A 13,070-nucleotide genomic window follows, 5' to 3' on the forward strand; every position below is an offset into this window, starting at 1 on the left:
AGACCATGGGGGCTGCACTAATTGGGGGCGTCGTCCTGCGCCAGCAGAATTGGAGGCCACAGAGACGCAGAGAGTAGCAGTCATGGCCAGACGGAGGAGGGCCAACAGGCCTCTGTACAGGAGACCTTACCCTCCCAGGGTATTTCGCCAACAATTCTCATACATTAATATATCTGAGGAGCAGTGTTTGCAAAGGCTGCGCTTCAGCAAGGGGGTGGTCACTGAGCTCTGCCACCTACTGCAGCCAGATCTGCAGCCTCAACTGAGGAGCAGGACGTCTCTGTCGGTGGCAGTGAAGATAACAGTGGCTCTCAACTTTTATGCCACCGGCTCATTTCAATCAGCTACTGGGGACATCACCAATATCTCCCAGTTCGCGGTCCATTGCTGCATCCGTTAGATCACAAATGCCCTCTATAAAAGGAGTTGAGAGTACATCTCTTTCCCCATGACCCCGGCCAAGCAGCATGAATGCACTATGGGCTTTGCGAGGATAGCGGGCTTCCCCATGGTGCAGGGTGCCATTGACTGCACACATGTGGCTTTGCGTGCTCCGCATGAGAATGCCGAGGATTTCCGCAACCGAAAGGGGTTCCATTCCTTCAACGTGCAGTTGGTCTGTGACCACAGACAGCTGATACTTGCTGTCAATGCCTGTTATCCTGGCAGCAGCCACGATGCATACATCCTGCGCCAGACTACTGTGGCAGAACTTTTCCAGGCACCGCATCACCCAAGTGGTTGGCTTCTCAGGGACAAGGGATATCCACTGTGCACCTGGCTGATGACACCGCTCCGTACGCCCAACACCCCTGCTGAGCTGCGGTACAACGAGAGCCATCTAGCTACCAGGAACATCGTTGAGCACACAATCGCCGTGCTCAAGCAACGGTTCCGCTGTCTGGACCTTTCTGGAGGAGCCCTGCAGTACTCACCTGAGCGAGTCTCCCTCTTCGTTGTTGTGTGCTGCATGCTGCATAACCTGGCAATCCTCAGGACCCAGCCAATGCCACCAGGCCTTGGAGCACCACCAGAGGAGGAGGAGGAAGAGGAGGAGGAGGATGATCATCAGCAGCACCAAGGCGGGAGGGAGGCCCACAATGTAGAAACAGGAAGGGCCGTCCGTCAACGGCTGATAGCAAGCCGCTTCTAGGCCCCTGCTGAGGAAATGGCTTCTGCCATTGAGAACAACCTGAATGAAACCAACCTGCAACCCCTAAGCCGGCCAAGGCAGCAATGATTGTAAAGACCAAACATGTACATTTTGAATACAAAAACTTATTTATTTTACAAACTGTGTGTGTGTCATTTCCTCATGACAAACTAATAGAAAGAAATACAAAAAAACAGTCATTAACATAACTGGTTCTCACAACCCGGAGATAATGTCCAAAACACTAAACAAAAGTTTCACCACGAACCTCGGCCTTTAATAAAAAAATGACCAACACTTTGTCACACCTCCTACTTTTTGTCCTTCGAGGGTGATCTCCTTCCGTTGCGCACTTAGCCCCTTCCCACCCTACTGCTCCTCCGTAATGGGACACCAGTGGCTGCAGCAAGGCTGGTGCAAGGCTGCTGATTGTCAGAACCTGAGACTGCAGATGCCCTTGAAGGACAACCTCGACCAGCTCTGGGCCTGGAGGGCCCGGCTGCAGACTGCACTAACTCTGCATGGGCGGCAGCAGCCTGTCCTACAGGTGGTGGCTGTAGTGTATGTACCTTGAAGAAGGAACTATATTCTGCAGCCCCTGTATACTGCAGTACCAGTAGTGACCACCCCTGTATATAAGCCTGTGTAGTAACTTTGTATAGTAGTTCCAATTTTGTCTCCATTCAGTAAACACCTGTTATAACCAACTTCTGCAGTCCATGTCTCAATTACACACGGACGTTACAGTGGCAAGTGCAGTGGAGAAGTGACAGTGGTGGCAGCAGGAATGCTGTCATCTTGAGAGAGGACAGCAACTCCCTGCTCGACCGACACACTGGCACTCCCACGGGGCATCACTTCAGCATCCGGAGCAATCTGCTGGAGCACAGATTGCTGGCCTGTTGCGGCGTGGTGAGAGCCCCGGGGAAATGTGTCTGAACCAGCGAGGATGGCAGCAGTCAGTGCTCGCGTGGCCTCAATCTGAGTCTGCGTGAGAGCAGTCAGAGATGGGGTCACGGCAGCCAGTGACTGAATTGCAGCACTAAACATTTGCGTGGCATCCGCCTGTGCTACAGTGAAGTGCTCCACACTCCTTGCCAGTGATTCAGTTCATTTGGGCACCCTTCCCACTGCACCCATGAGCTCAGTGTGCATGTCCACTGCCTGGGTGTTCATTTCAGCGATCAGCCGCTCCTCCTCTGCATCCGGTGCAGTAGGACTCGCTGGCATACTCTCCCTCCGGGGAGGAGGCCCCCGAGCTTCCCTACCCCCATCGCGTTGCTGCAGCCCACTGGGTCCTGGAGCTTCACCCTCATCAGACCCTTCCCCCCTGTTCCCCTCCAGGGAAGGTGTGTTCCCAGTGTGGGCATGGGCTTCCTCGGGAGAGGGTGGTGCTGATGCTCCGGATTCATCTTCCTCCTCGCCTGTAGCTTCACTCCCGCGGGCAGCTTGAGGGCCTGTCTCCTCAGCTGGTGAATCACCACCTGAAAGCAGGGAGGTACAAGAGTGGCTTTAGCGTGAGGACAGGGTGGCAGTAAGGGAGGAATGAGTGCAGCGATTTAGTAAGTTGGATTGAAAGTGTCAAAGGCTGGTGTTGTGAGGGACAAGTGGAAGGAGAGAGGACAAAAAGGTGATGACCTTACCATTGCTGTCCAGAACGGGGTTGGTCTCTCCAGTGGTGATGGGACCTATCACCCGGCTTGCTTCAATCCTCTGGACGCGCTCCTCAAGATCGCTAAGGGGTTGCAGCTGAGGCCACCCTCCACCCGTCCGTTGCTGCTGTCTCCTATTATGAGATAGCTTGGCCTGCAAGAAAAAGGACGGCGTCTGAGTAAATATACAGCCATGGTCTTGCCTGTTGTGCCTCCCATAGCTGAATAGCCCTTACTGTATACAGCCATGGTCTGGCCTGATGTGCCTCCCATAGGTGAATAGCCCTTACTGTATACAGCCATGGTCTGGCCTGATGTGCCTCCCATAGGTGAATAGCCCTTACTGTATACAGCCATGGTCTTGTCTGATGTGCCTCCCATAGGTGAATAGCCCTTACTTGTTGCAAAGGGGTCGATTTTCCTGGAGCCGTCAGGCGGGGTTTCAGGCGTGTGGTGGGGGGGGGGGGGGAATCCCGAATTCGGGGGTCCCGACACCATCCCGCCCAAAACCCGCATCCACGTAAGTTTCAGGGGAGGCGGGTACCTGCCCCGTACTGGGACCCGCCGACCCGAGGCGGGAAGGGAGTAGTGCCAATTAACTGCCTGTTAACAGGTAGTTAACAGGCAGTTTTTAGCCTAATCCCTATTTTGAGGGGTGTCGTGTGGGATTCCCGACAGCTCCAAACCACGCCAGGTTAGAGCAGGCGGGCCGTCGGGTTGAAGGACTTGGAGGGGTCGCGATGTCGGTGTTCAGGTGAGTGATGGGTGCATGAGTGCAAAGGTAAGTGTGTTTAGTGTGTCTAAAGTGTGTAAAGAAGTTTAAATTACCTGTACTTACCTTAACAGCCTTTCTTCCTCTAGGTTTCGGGAGTCCATCACTCAGCCGGCACTGAAAGCAAAATGGCTGCGAGCTGTCAAAAGTGACAGCCTTCAGCTTTCATTGCCGGTGAGACTTCTAACTGAGTCTGTGTAGAAGGACTCAGGTTAGAAGTCAGACTATCAGTGTTTGACAGCTTCAAACAACTGTGAAACACTGATATTTCATCTGTCAAGATCTCTTGACAGATGAAATTTCAGTCTGTGACGTCACCTGTTGCCGGGTGGCCCTTAATTGGCCTGCTGAGCCCGCTGGGCTGGCTCAACAAGGTCAATCAAGGAAAAATCGCGTGGATTGGCCGGACGTCGATGTAGGCGGGACTAAAACCCGAAAGTTATAGTCCCGCCTCCTTCCCGACAGCTTTATGAAAATCGACCCCAAAGTGTGGAAAGTGCTTGTGTGTTTCATGAGAGGGCCATAGGTGTTGGATGAGTGTTGGGCATTGGGGTTTTAAGACCCTCTGGCCATAGAGTGAGGTTGAGATGGAGGGATGGAGAGGTATTGAAAAAAAGCCACTCACCCTGACGACCCGAGTGAGGTTGTTGAACATTTTTCTACATTGTATATGGGTCCTGGGCACCATGCTCCTGGAGGAGACGCTCTGTGCCACCTCCCTCCACACTCTTCTGTAATCGTGCGGCAAAGGCCTCCTGCCACTCTCTGGGTACAGTATTGATCTTCTGTGCTCCACCGCGCCTACCAGAGCGTCCAAGACCCACTCGCTGAAGCGCTGTGCTCACTCCCTGGCTCTCTCCATAGTCCTTGGCTGCAAGATTTAGGCACAGGTCTCTCCAGGCTGAGATTCAAGGCTCCAATGAGCAGGGTGTGGCTGGAGAGCAAGATCGACCCTCCCCTTTAAGAACTGTCTGGCACCAGTGTGTCTGTGTTCCATCGCTAACTGACAGCACCTGCGCTGCGCCCGCACTCTGAGTTAGTGCCTCGCCCCTCGGCCTTTGCGCCTTAAGAGAGGTGTGTAGCGCCTGATTTAGCACTCCAATCAACTCCGGGGGCGATAAAAGCCAAGTTTGCAGTCAGAGGCAATAATTAGCGGCAGGCGCTAAACTTTGCGCACGGCCGATAATCGCGCCCCAAACGGGGCGATACTGAATTTTTCCCCCATGGAGCCTGGCATGAATCTTGTCATTCATGTGGAAATTACTTATGCAATGATACTGGGCGGCCTGCTGGTGGCACTGTCCAGGGAGAGTATAAATACTCGGGCATGGGCCCAGCTTGCTCAGGACATTCTTTAACAGGAACTAGTGAAGGACACAACTAGATCTCCATGTTGAAAACAGTTGATTAAAGCCTTGTTTAATACTGAGACCAAGTGCCTAGTAGTTTTCTTACGTCAGAGCCTAAATTTCCTCACTGAGCAGAGGTAGGAATATACCAAACTCAGAAGAGCACTCCTACTGCAAACTTCCGTTGAGCTAGTTTACCTCAGCAGAGAGCAATAGGATGCTGAGGTTGAGCTCAGTGCTCCTGGACTAGGGAGGGGAAAATTGGCTAGGGTTTGCATCTTTGATCATCATCGAGTGACCTCAGTTAGAAAATATTGATGTGTAGATGTTGGCCTGAAACAGGGTTTCTGTCACACTCCCAGTGAGGTTTTGGTGGTGGAGCGGCACCAGCTCCAAGGAAATTTAGAGCCTTTGGAGGAAGGCTGCATCAGGTTAAGCTGTGCTGCTCTCCACAGTTAAATAGTCTGCTGATACTCATTATCTGAACTCAAAAATGAAAATTGGTCACTTGGATAAGGTACTGGAGGCTGCAGGTGCCTGTGGAACTGTGCCCAAGAGCATTGAGATCAAGAGAGAAAATGGAAGAAAATGGGAGTGGGGGTGGGTGGCAGAATAAAACAGTGAAAGGATTTTGGATTAATCTCTGGCATTGTTTAATTCAGATGTATGAAGAGTAATAAACAAATATTCCTGTGATATTTTCATTTTTTAATTTACCAAAACACTTGCTGCATAAATGTATGACACAAAGCATCATAGAAGATGTAGATGAATATTATATCTGCCAAAAATGTTAATCCTTGTATTTTTGTTGCAGGAATCCAGGAAGGGCCTCAGTGTAATCGATGTAGAAACAATTGGGCACTGAAGTTTGCTATTCTGCTGCTCTATGTCCTGTGTGCCATGCTGACCATTACTGTAGCCATCCTGGGATACAAAGGTAACAACTTTGATACCATTCTTTCATCTTCTTGTATTATTCTGCAATTCAATTCACACATTTATTATTTTAAGCACTCCAGTGGATTGTTCCGACAGTGGTTTACTGCTGGAACATCCTGGTTCTGAAATCACGAGACCTTGATGTCACAGCCCAACATAACAAACATAGCTAACCCCTGACAGTGATTCTATCTTAAAGGATCAGAGATTTATTTTGGCTTTATTCTCTTAGAAAAACATGATTCCAGAAAGCTGAAACAAAAGGTATATAAATAGAATACACTGCAAAAGAGACAGCACCTGTTTTATGAAAAACAAATTGCACACATTGCCACCAATGTAACTTGCATGTATTTCCTGATGTAATCTGGTTTATTTATCATTTCTAATTCACGTCTATTCTGATAATTAAAAATTTGGGAGTATTCATGGACCAACCAGGACGATGGGGGCAGTCGCTTAATTAAAAAGAAAAAGAAGTGAAAACACAAAAGAGATTCTTGTTCACAATGCCAAAATTGCTGCTTTGAACACGCAACCATTTTTTTGGTCAGTGGCGGGTATCAAAGGTGCGGCTGAGGTATAAATCTCAACAGTCTGCTGAGATTTGAAGATATAATTAATTACAAGTACAGTGTTTCAAAAATTCAATTAAGGACTATATAAGTAATAAAGCTTTCAACAAAAAAATTATGAACCTAATGAGATTCCTAACACGCAGCAAGTAGCGTGTGATTAAATTAGTCACATTCTATAAAGCATCAGTGTTCAAGAAATGTTGCAAAAGTTAAAGCTTAACCTTTATTGTTGCCAGTCTGCATTTTCAGCACTATACTGTGTGCAGCATCAACTCCTTCAATCTCAAAGTGTAATGAGAATCAAGCAGATTTGACTTAATGGGACTAAGTGGAACAGGACATGACTGTATCCAGAGCAGATCTGATCGTTCACAATTTACCGAGCACTCCATCTGTGTAGATGTCTTGTCTCGTACCAGGTATCGAGCGCGAGTGGAGCATTCCAATGGATAATAAAAGACCATGGTCTAGAAATTCGAGTAAGCTGGAAACCTGCCAGTGCCACCGCAGGCCGAAGTTAACGGCTGCCTGCAAAAAGAACGCAGGCGGCGTTGGTGCTGCCTGCTGATTTACATTAGTGCAGTACAAAACCTGCAGTGTAACGCACTGTTTTGGGCGGTAGTCTCAGCAGGAGGCCCAATGTAGCGTGGCCATAGCGTCCCTGGAGCGAGGCAGCGTTCTCTTAAAGCTAGCCTGTCATTTTAGAAAGCAGTGTCGAGCCCTTAAAGGGGAACTGCCTTCGAAAATGAAAAAAATAAAAACCATTTAAAAAGAGGCAGTCTTTAGCCCTTAGAGCTCAACTGCTTTCTGAAAAAAAAATAAACATTAAAAATAATTCCAAAATGGCAGTCTTCAGCTCTTAAAGCTGAACTGCCTTCCACATATAAAAGAATGGTAAAAGTGCTTCAGCACTAACCACAAATGGCTCAACAAGCCAGGGAAGGGGCACCCAGGGTCTCACACAAAGCTGGAGTGCTGTGTGTGTAGCAGGTCAACACTGCAAGAGAGGTCCTCTACCCACAGGGGCCAGGAGGCCCTCCAGAAAAAACGACGTGGGACCAGATCACCGAGGACGTCACTGTGTCACCCCCACAAACTGGCTCCAGTGCACAAAGAAGCTTCATGACCTCAGACCAGTGGTCAAGGTCAGTGAATGCATCTTCAAAGCCGTCTCCTACCAACCGCACCATTAGTCTCACACACTGCTCATTGCACAAACCCCTACCCCCCCCCCCCACTCACCTACCAACAATCTGTACCAAACACGAGGCACACCTCCCATTCCTAGCTTCACCTCACCCCCATGGAGGAGACGGTGCTGGCCATTCTTGCAAGGGGCATGACTGAGCCCTTGGTCAGTGGCAGGGCAGAAAGAATACAAGGTGCCAGTATCCTCATACGTTATCCTCCTTCTCACATCCCACTTCCCCCTCATCCCACAATCTATTCTGATTTACAAGATGTGCATGGTGTAAGCATGCATCTCTTGCTTTCCTGCCCTCCCCTCACCACGACTCTACCCTTGTGCCTTCCTCATTTCACACACCCAAGAAATTCAGCCTGCTGAGCCAGTGGTTGACCAAGAAGAGGGAGAGGAGAAAGAAGAAGGGGGAAGAAGAAAAAAGTAAAAAGCACCGTCATTCAATTTCACACTCCCAGCCACCAGCTCCTCAAGGTCATCCTGCAAGGCCATCTGCAGTGGTCCCCACTGAAAGTCCGCAGCCTTCCACCAGCCGTGCTGCAGCTACTGGGGTAGCATTGCATAACATCAGTAGGATAGGCAAAGGCACACACAAGACAGTCACTAAGGGAATGCACAAGGGTGATTAATTGATTTCTTGATGTCATATTGGATGGATAGATGTATAAAGTTGGATTGGAAAGTGTGCTTTGTGGTGGCTTTTATTTCAGCATTGTGGCCAAGAGGATGCTGTGATGGTCAGTAACAGAGGGAAGGGAAGGTGTGGGATTAATGTTGAAAGGGGAATTGGAGTTGTGGTCACTGGTACTGCAGGCAGATCATTCCACTCTGGATATCCCGGCCAAAAGGGGCTGTCTGGGTTGCATCCTTCCTTCCCCTTCCTCCTCTTCTGCATCTTCTTCTTCTGCGTTTTTCTCTTCTGCATTTTTCTCTTCTGCGTCTTACTCTTCTGCGTCTTCCTCTTCTGTGTCTTCCTCTTCTGCTTCTTCCTCTTCCCTCCGTGAGCGGATGCTGGAAATCTAAAATAAAAGCAGAAAATGCTGGAAATACTCAACAGATCAGGCAGCATCTCGACCCAAGACACTAACTTTTTTTCTTTCTCACAGATGCTGCCTGACCGGCTGAGTATTTCCAGCATTTTCTGTCTTCTCAGAGGCCTTCCTTTACCATCCGAAGCCTTGCAGGCATCCAGCAGCACTCCCTACACACTTTAAAAACTTTTAACATCTATTGCACCAAGCCACCAGTTTAATAAAATATTTTTAAAAGCCCAAAAGCTTAAATCCAAACTTATCTGAAAGATGTGTGTGTCCCTTTAAGAAGCACTGACAGCCTTTCTGCAGGACTGCTTCACACATGTTTTTCTGTGCATGTTTAGGACCCAGCGTAATGATGAGCAAAAACATTCAAGTTATCAGTCGTGGCGTCAAGTCAGGTGTTGCACACCGGTTGACGTCACAATCTGCTAATTTACATTTCCGAGTCCAGCGCTGTCAACGGCAGCGCTATGGTCCTTACCAAAATGGCAGCTGCCTTTGTCCCACGCCGGAAGCGAGGCGGGCACCATTTTTTCCAGGAAACCAGCGTTAACAGCCGGCGCTAAGGTAAGCAATTTTTAGACCCATATCGCAGGCTGGATAAAACCTGATATCTGGGGACCACTGAAAGGCTGTCCTTCCTGAATAATTTTTGCAGGTGACTGGAATATTGGAGACCTCCATTACTAGAACATTGTGCTGCACTATTTTGGAACTCTACTGTGCTAATGCTAAACCAAATTTATAAAAATGTCTCAGATAACTTGCTATGGGGGAAGATTTTGAACATTTGCCTCCACAACATAAAGTTTCCCCTGCCGGTAATGCATTTTGGGAATTTAGTCAGCAAGCTCTCGGAATTTTTCATGCACTGAAAATCCTGTAGAGCTTTCTGATCTCTTCAGGTGAATTCCTAATATGCAAAGCACTTCACTGGGAATGTGAATTCGGAAAACCTATGCTATAGTTGCGGGCAAACATATTCTTACCATTTCTGATGCCCTCCACCGAACCGGCTTTCGTGCTTTGATGCTCAATCTCAGTTCATTGATTTCATTGACCGCCGAATGAAATGTCCTGCTAGACTTCTGCTGTACAGACTGCCAATGGCAACAACTTTGACAATTCTCTTCATTGGTACAATAATATTCTTTGTACATCTTCCCCTAAAGGAACATCCTACAAACTTTAAAATGAGACTGTAGGGTATCTGTAATATATTAAAAGTTCTGTGTCTGCCCTCACTTCCTATCCACAAAACCTTACTTCCTGTTTTAAAATTTTCTCCATTATAAATTCCTATGTTTACATTAATAATAGAAACTATTTATGTAAACTTGTCACACTGTAATTATACCCTCCCAAACAGTGGTGGTACTATAAGAACAGTAAAAAGCCATTCAGCCCTCGTGCTTGTTCCACCATTCAGTTAGATAATGGCGGGTCTGTACCTCAAGTCGATTTACCTGCCTTTGAACCATATCCCTTGATACCCTTACCCAACAAAAAGCTATCAATCTCAGACCTGAAAATTTCAATTGACCCAGAATCCACAGCCTTTTGGGCAAGCGAATTCCAGATCTCCGCTACCCTTTGTGTGAAAAAGTGCTTCCTGATTTCACTCCTAAAAGGCCGAGCTCTAATTTTAAGATTATGCCCTCTTGTTCCTGATTCCACCACCAGAGGAACCTCTGTATCTAACCTATCGAATTCCTTTATCATTTTAAACACCTCAATTAGAATACCCTTAACCTTCTAAACCCAAGGGAATACAAGCCAAGTTTATTCGACCTCTCCCTATAGTTTAACCTCTTAAGCCCCGGTATCATTCTCGTGAATCTGCGCTGTACCCGTTCCAAGGCCAGTATAATTTTTCCTGATATTCGGTGCCCAAAACTGAATGCAGTACTTCAGATGGATCTGTACAACTGAAGCATCACTTCCTCACTTCTGAATTTCAACCCCCTTGAGATAAGAGTCAACATTCCTTTTTGATTACTTTTTATAACTGTGCACTAGCTTTTAGTGATTTGTGTATGTCATAGAATCATAGAATGATACAGCACAGAAGGAGGCCATTCGGCCCATTGTGCCTTTGCTGGCTCTTTGGTACAGCTATCCAATTATTCCCACTCCCCTGCCCTTTCCCCATAGTCCTGTACTTTTTTTCCCTTCAAGTATTTATCCAATTCCCTTTGGAAAGTTACAATTGAATCTGCTTCCACTGCCCTTTCAGACAGTATATGGGCACCTAAATCCTTTCTCCTCCACAGCTCTTAGTCTCTCACCATTCAGAAAATGTTCTGATTTGTCTTTCTCAGGTCCAAAATGGATAAATTCATACTTCTCCACATTGAACTACATCTTCCATAGTTTTGCCCACTGTGAAAACGGATACAAAGTACTCATTGTAAGCTTCTTGAACTTGACACCAACTTGTTTGTAAATAATCTTTATTGAGTTTGACCAAGTCTTGACACAGTCAATGTCTTAAGCAAGAAACACAAACTTGGGAGGGAAGGAGAGTTCATCAGCCTGTGATGTTGTATAATGTGTTTTGTTCCGGGAGTCAGGCAGCTTTGGTGCTTCTCTCTGAGGACTGCACCTCTGCTGCCTTAAGCTGGGTTTCTGCGGTGGAGTGTAGTAGTCAGTAAATTGAATTAGGTTTGGTTTTGGTTTTAATCATTATTTTTAAAACTTGCTGGCCTAGAAATTCAGTGGGCTTTGTGCCCAGTTACCGCCCAAATAGGGTTTCTGCGCCAGTGTAAGAGGGTGCGCTGATATTCAGCGCTGCGGTAATGGCGGCGGTAGCCGGTAGCGCTGCGCCGACACCGATGACGTCATCGGTGTGCGCAGTGCCCCGGTTCCGCCCCGCTTCCGGCCCAAACCCCATATTTAGTTGCGGCCGCCTCTTCTGCAGCGGCCGCAAACAGTGCTGGAAAAACGGGGCCGTACTGCTGCGCTACTGGGGCGCTTTAAGGTGGAGGTGCGGCCGGCCGCTTTTTCGGCGGCCGCCTGCCCGCACCTCCTTCCCCGGCCTCCTCCACCCCCCCCCCCCGCGGCATTGCCGGCTGTTTTCCGCGAGCCCAGCACTTCTCCGTGGTGCCGGGCTCATTTGCCGGCACAATCCAGCGGCGATCTCGCTGTTGCAGGCACCTCCCCCTTAAGAGAAGGAGGAGGCCTGCAGTACCGCAGCCTGCCGCTCCGCAGCGGGTGGCGCTGCGGCACCTAGAGCGCCGATATTCAGTTTCAGCGCCCCAAGCGGGGGCGCCGAAACCCTTGAATAGCGGCCGCCTTCGAGTTGGGGCGCTGAAACTGAATTTCCGGCGGGCGCAGGTGGCTCCGCCCGCAGCGCTAACTTTTGGGCGTTAGCCTGCTGGCGGGCCTTAACTGAATTTCTAGGCCGCTGTGTATTGTAAAAAGTCATAAAATTGTATGAAAACTTTAGTTAGAAGTTACTTATATCGATGGTGTTTTGTTGAATTAGTGGTATTTACTTGATGTTTCTTATTGCAGTCGATACTGTAGAAACTTCACAGAAGTAGTTTTTATTTAAACATTATTTATCCTTAAATCTTCCTATTCTTTTGTGTTCTTTCTTTGATAAATTATGCTATTCATCTCACTATAAAACAAAAAGTCAAATATTTTATTTGGGGCTTGGTGATGAGACACTCAACTAAGGTAAATGCAATAACATTTGCAAACAGTGGACAAATGTCACGTGATCAAATGTTGTGATTAAGCCTCACATGAGAGGTGTCATCTGATCGAATGCCATGTGACATGATCAAATAACACATGGTCAAATCTCCAGGAATATGTCAAGCCAGAGTTGGCAACCCTAATCCCACCAGTCAATAGCATTGTGCTTTAAAACACCAATATGCTGTGCCCCACGCTGCCCTTTCTCCATGCTTCTGAGCATTTTCTCATGAGAAAGCTGATATTATACATGCTGATTGTAATCAGTGTGACTCCGAAGAGTCCACAGCTGCACTCCTTAGGCTGCAGGGGATGAAGGAGTGGTATAAACAACAGTGCAACTGCATGTAGGACCGAACAAACAGTTTTACTGTGTTGAAGAAGCCCCTCCATTTACTTGGGTTATTGTTTCTTTGGAAGCCTTGGTCTGTGAGTTTTCCTTGATATGGTTAATGTTATGAATTGCCATGTGCAATATCAGAAAATGAAAAGATTTGCAGAATAAATGACAATCAAGAGTGTCTCTTATGCTGCAGTTTGTGTGCCTGAGAAGAACAGAAGAGCACAGCTCTAGGAGTAGTATTTCAAGTTCTGTAATTGGGAAATCCAGGGGTCATGACTGAAGGAGGCCAGACATAGGTCAGCTGCTACAACTAGCATTCTGTATAGAGAGTTAATAAT

At 47.8% G+C, this 13,070-nt stretch overlaps 1 protein-coding gene across 2 annotated transcripts in view; it reads left to right on the forward strand.

Moving 5' to 3' along the window:
* The window catches only part of colec12 (collectin sub-family member 12), a 354,609-nt gene that overhangs the window by 245,762 nt on the left and 95,777 nt on the right, over nt 1-13,070 (forward strand). For both annotated transcript variants that reach the window (XM_085992803.1, XM_085992804.1), the window contains exon 3: nt 5,744-5,866. In XM_085992803.1, the coding sequence (XP_085848929.1) occupies nt 5,744-5,866 (123 nt within the window). The remainder of the gene's footprint in view (nt 1-5,743; nt 5,867-13,070) is intronic.

The sequence above is a fragment of the Somniosus microcephalus genome, chromosome 7, assembly GCF_052327205.1.
Source record: "Somniosus microcephalus isolate GS21.2 chromosome 7, FLI_Smic_1.0, whole genome shotgun sequence".
In the NCBI taxonomy this organism is placed as follows: domain Eukaryota; kingdom Metazoa; phylum Chordata; class Chondrichthyes; order Squaliformes; family Somniosidae; genus Somniosus; species Somniosus microcephalus.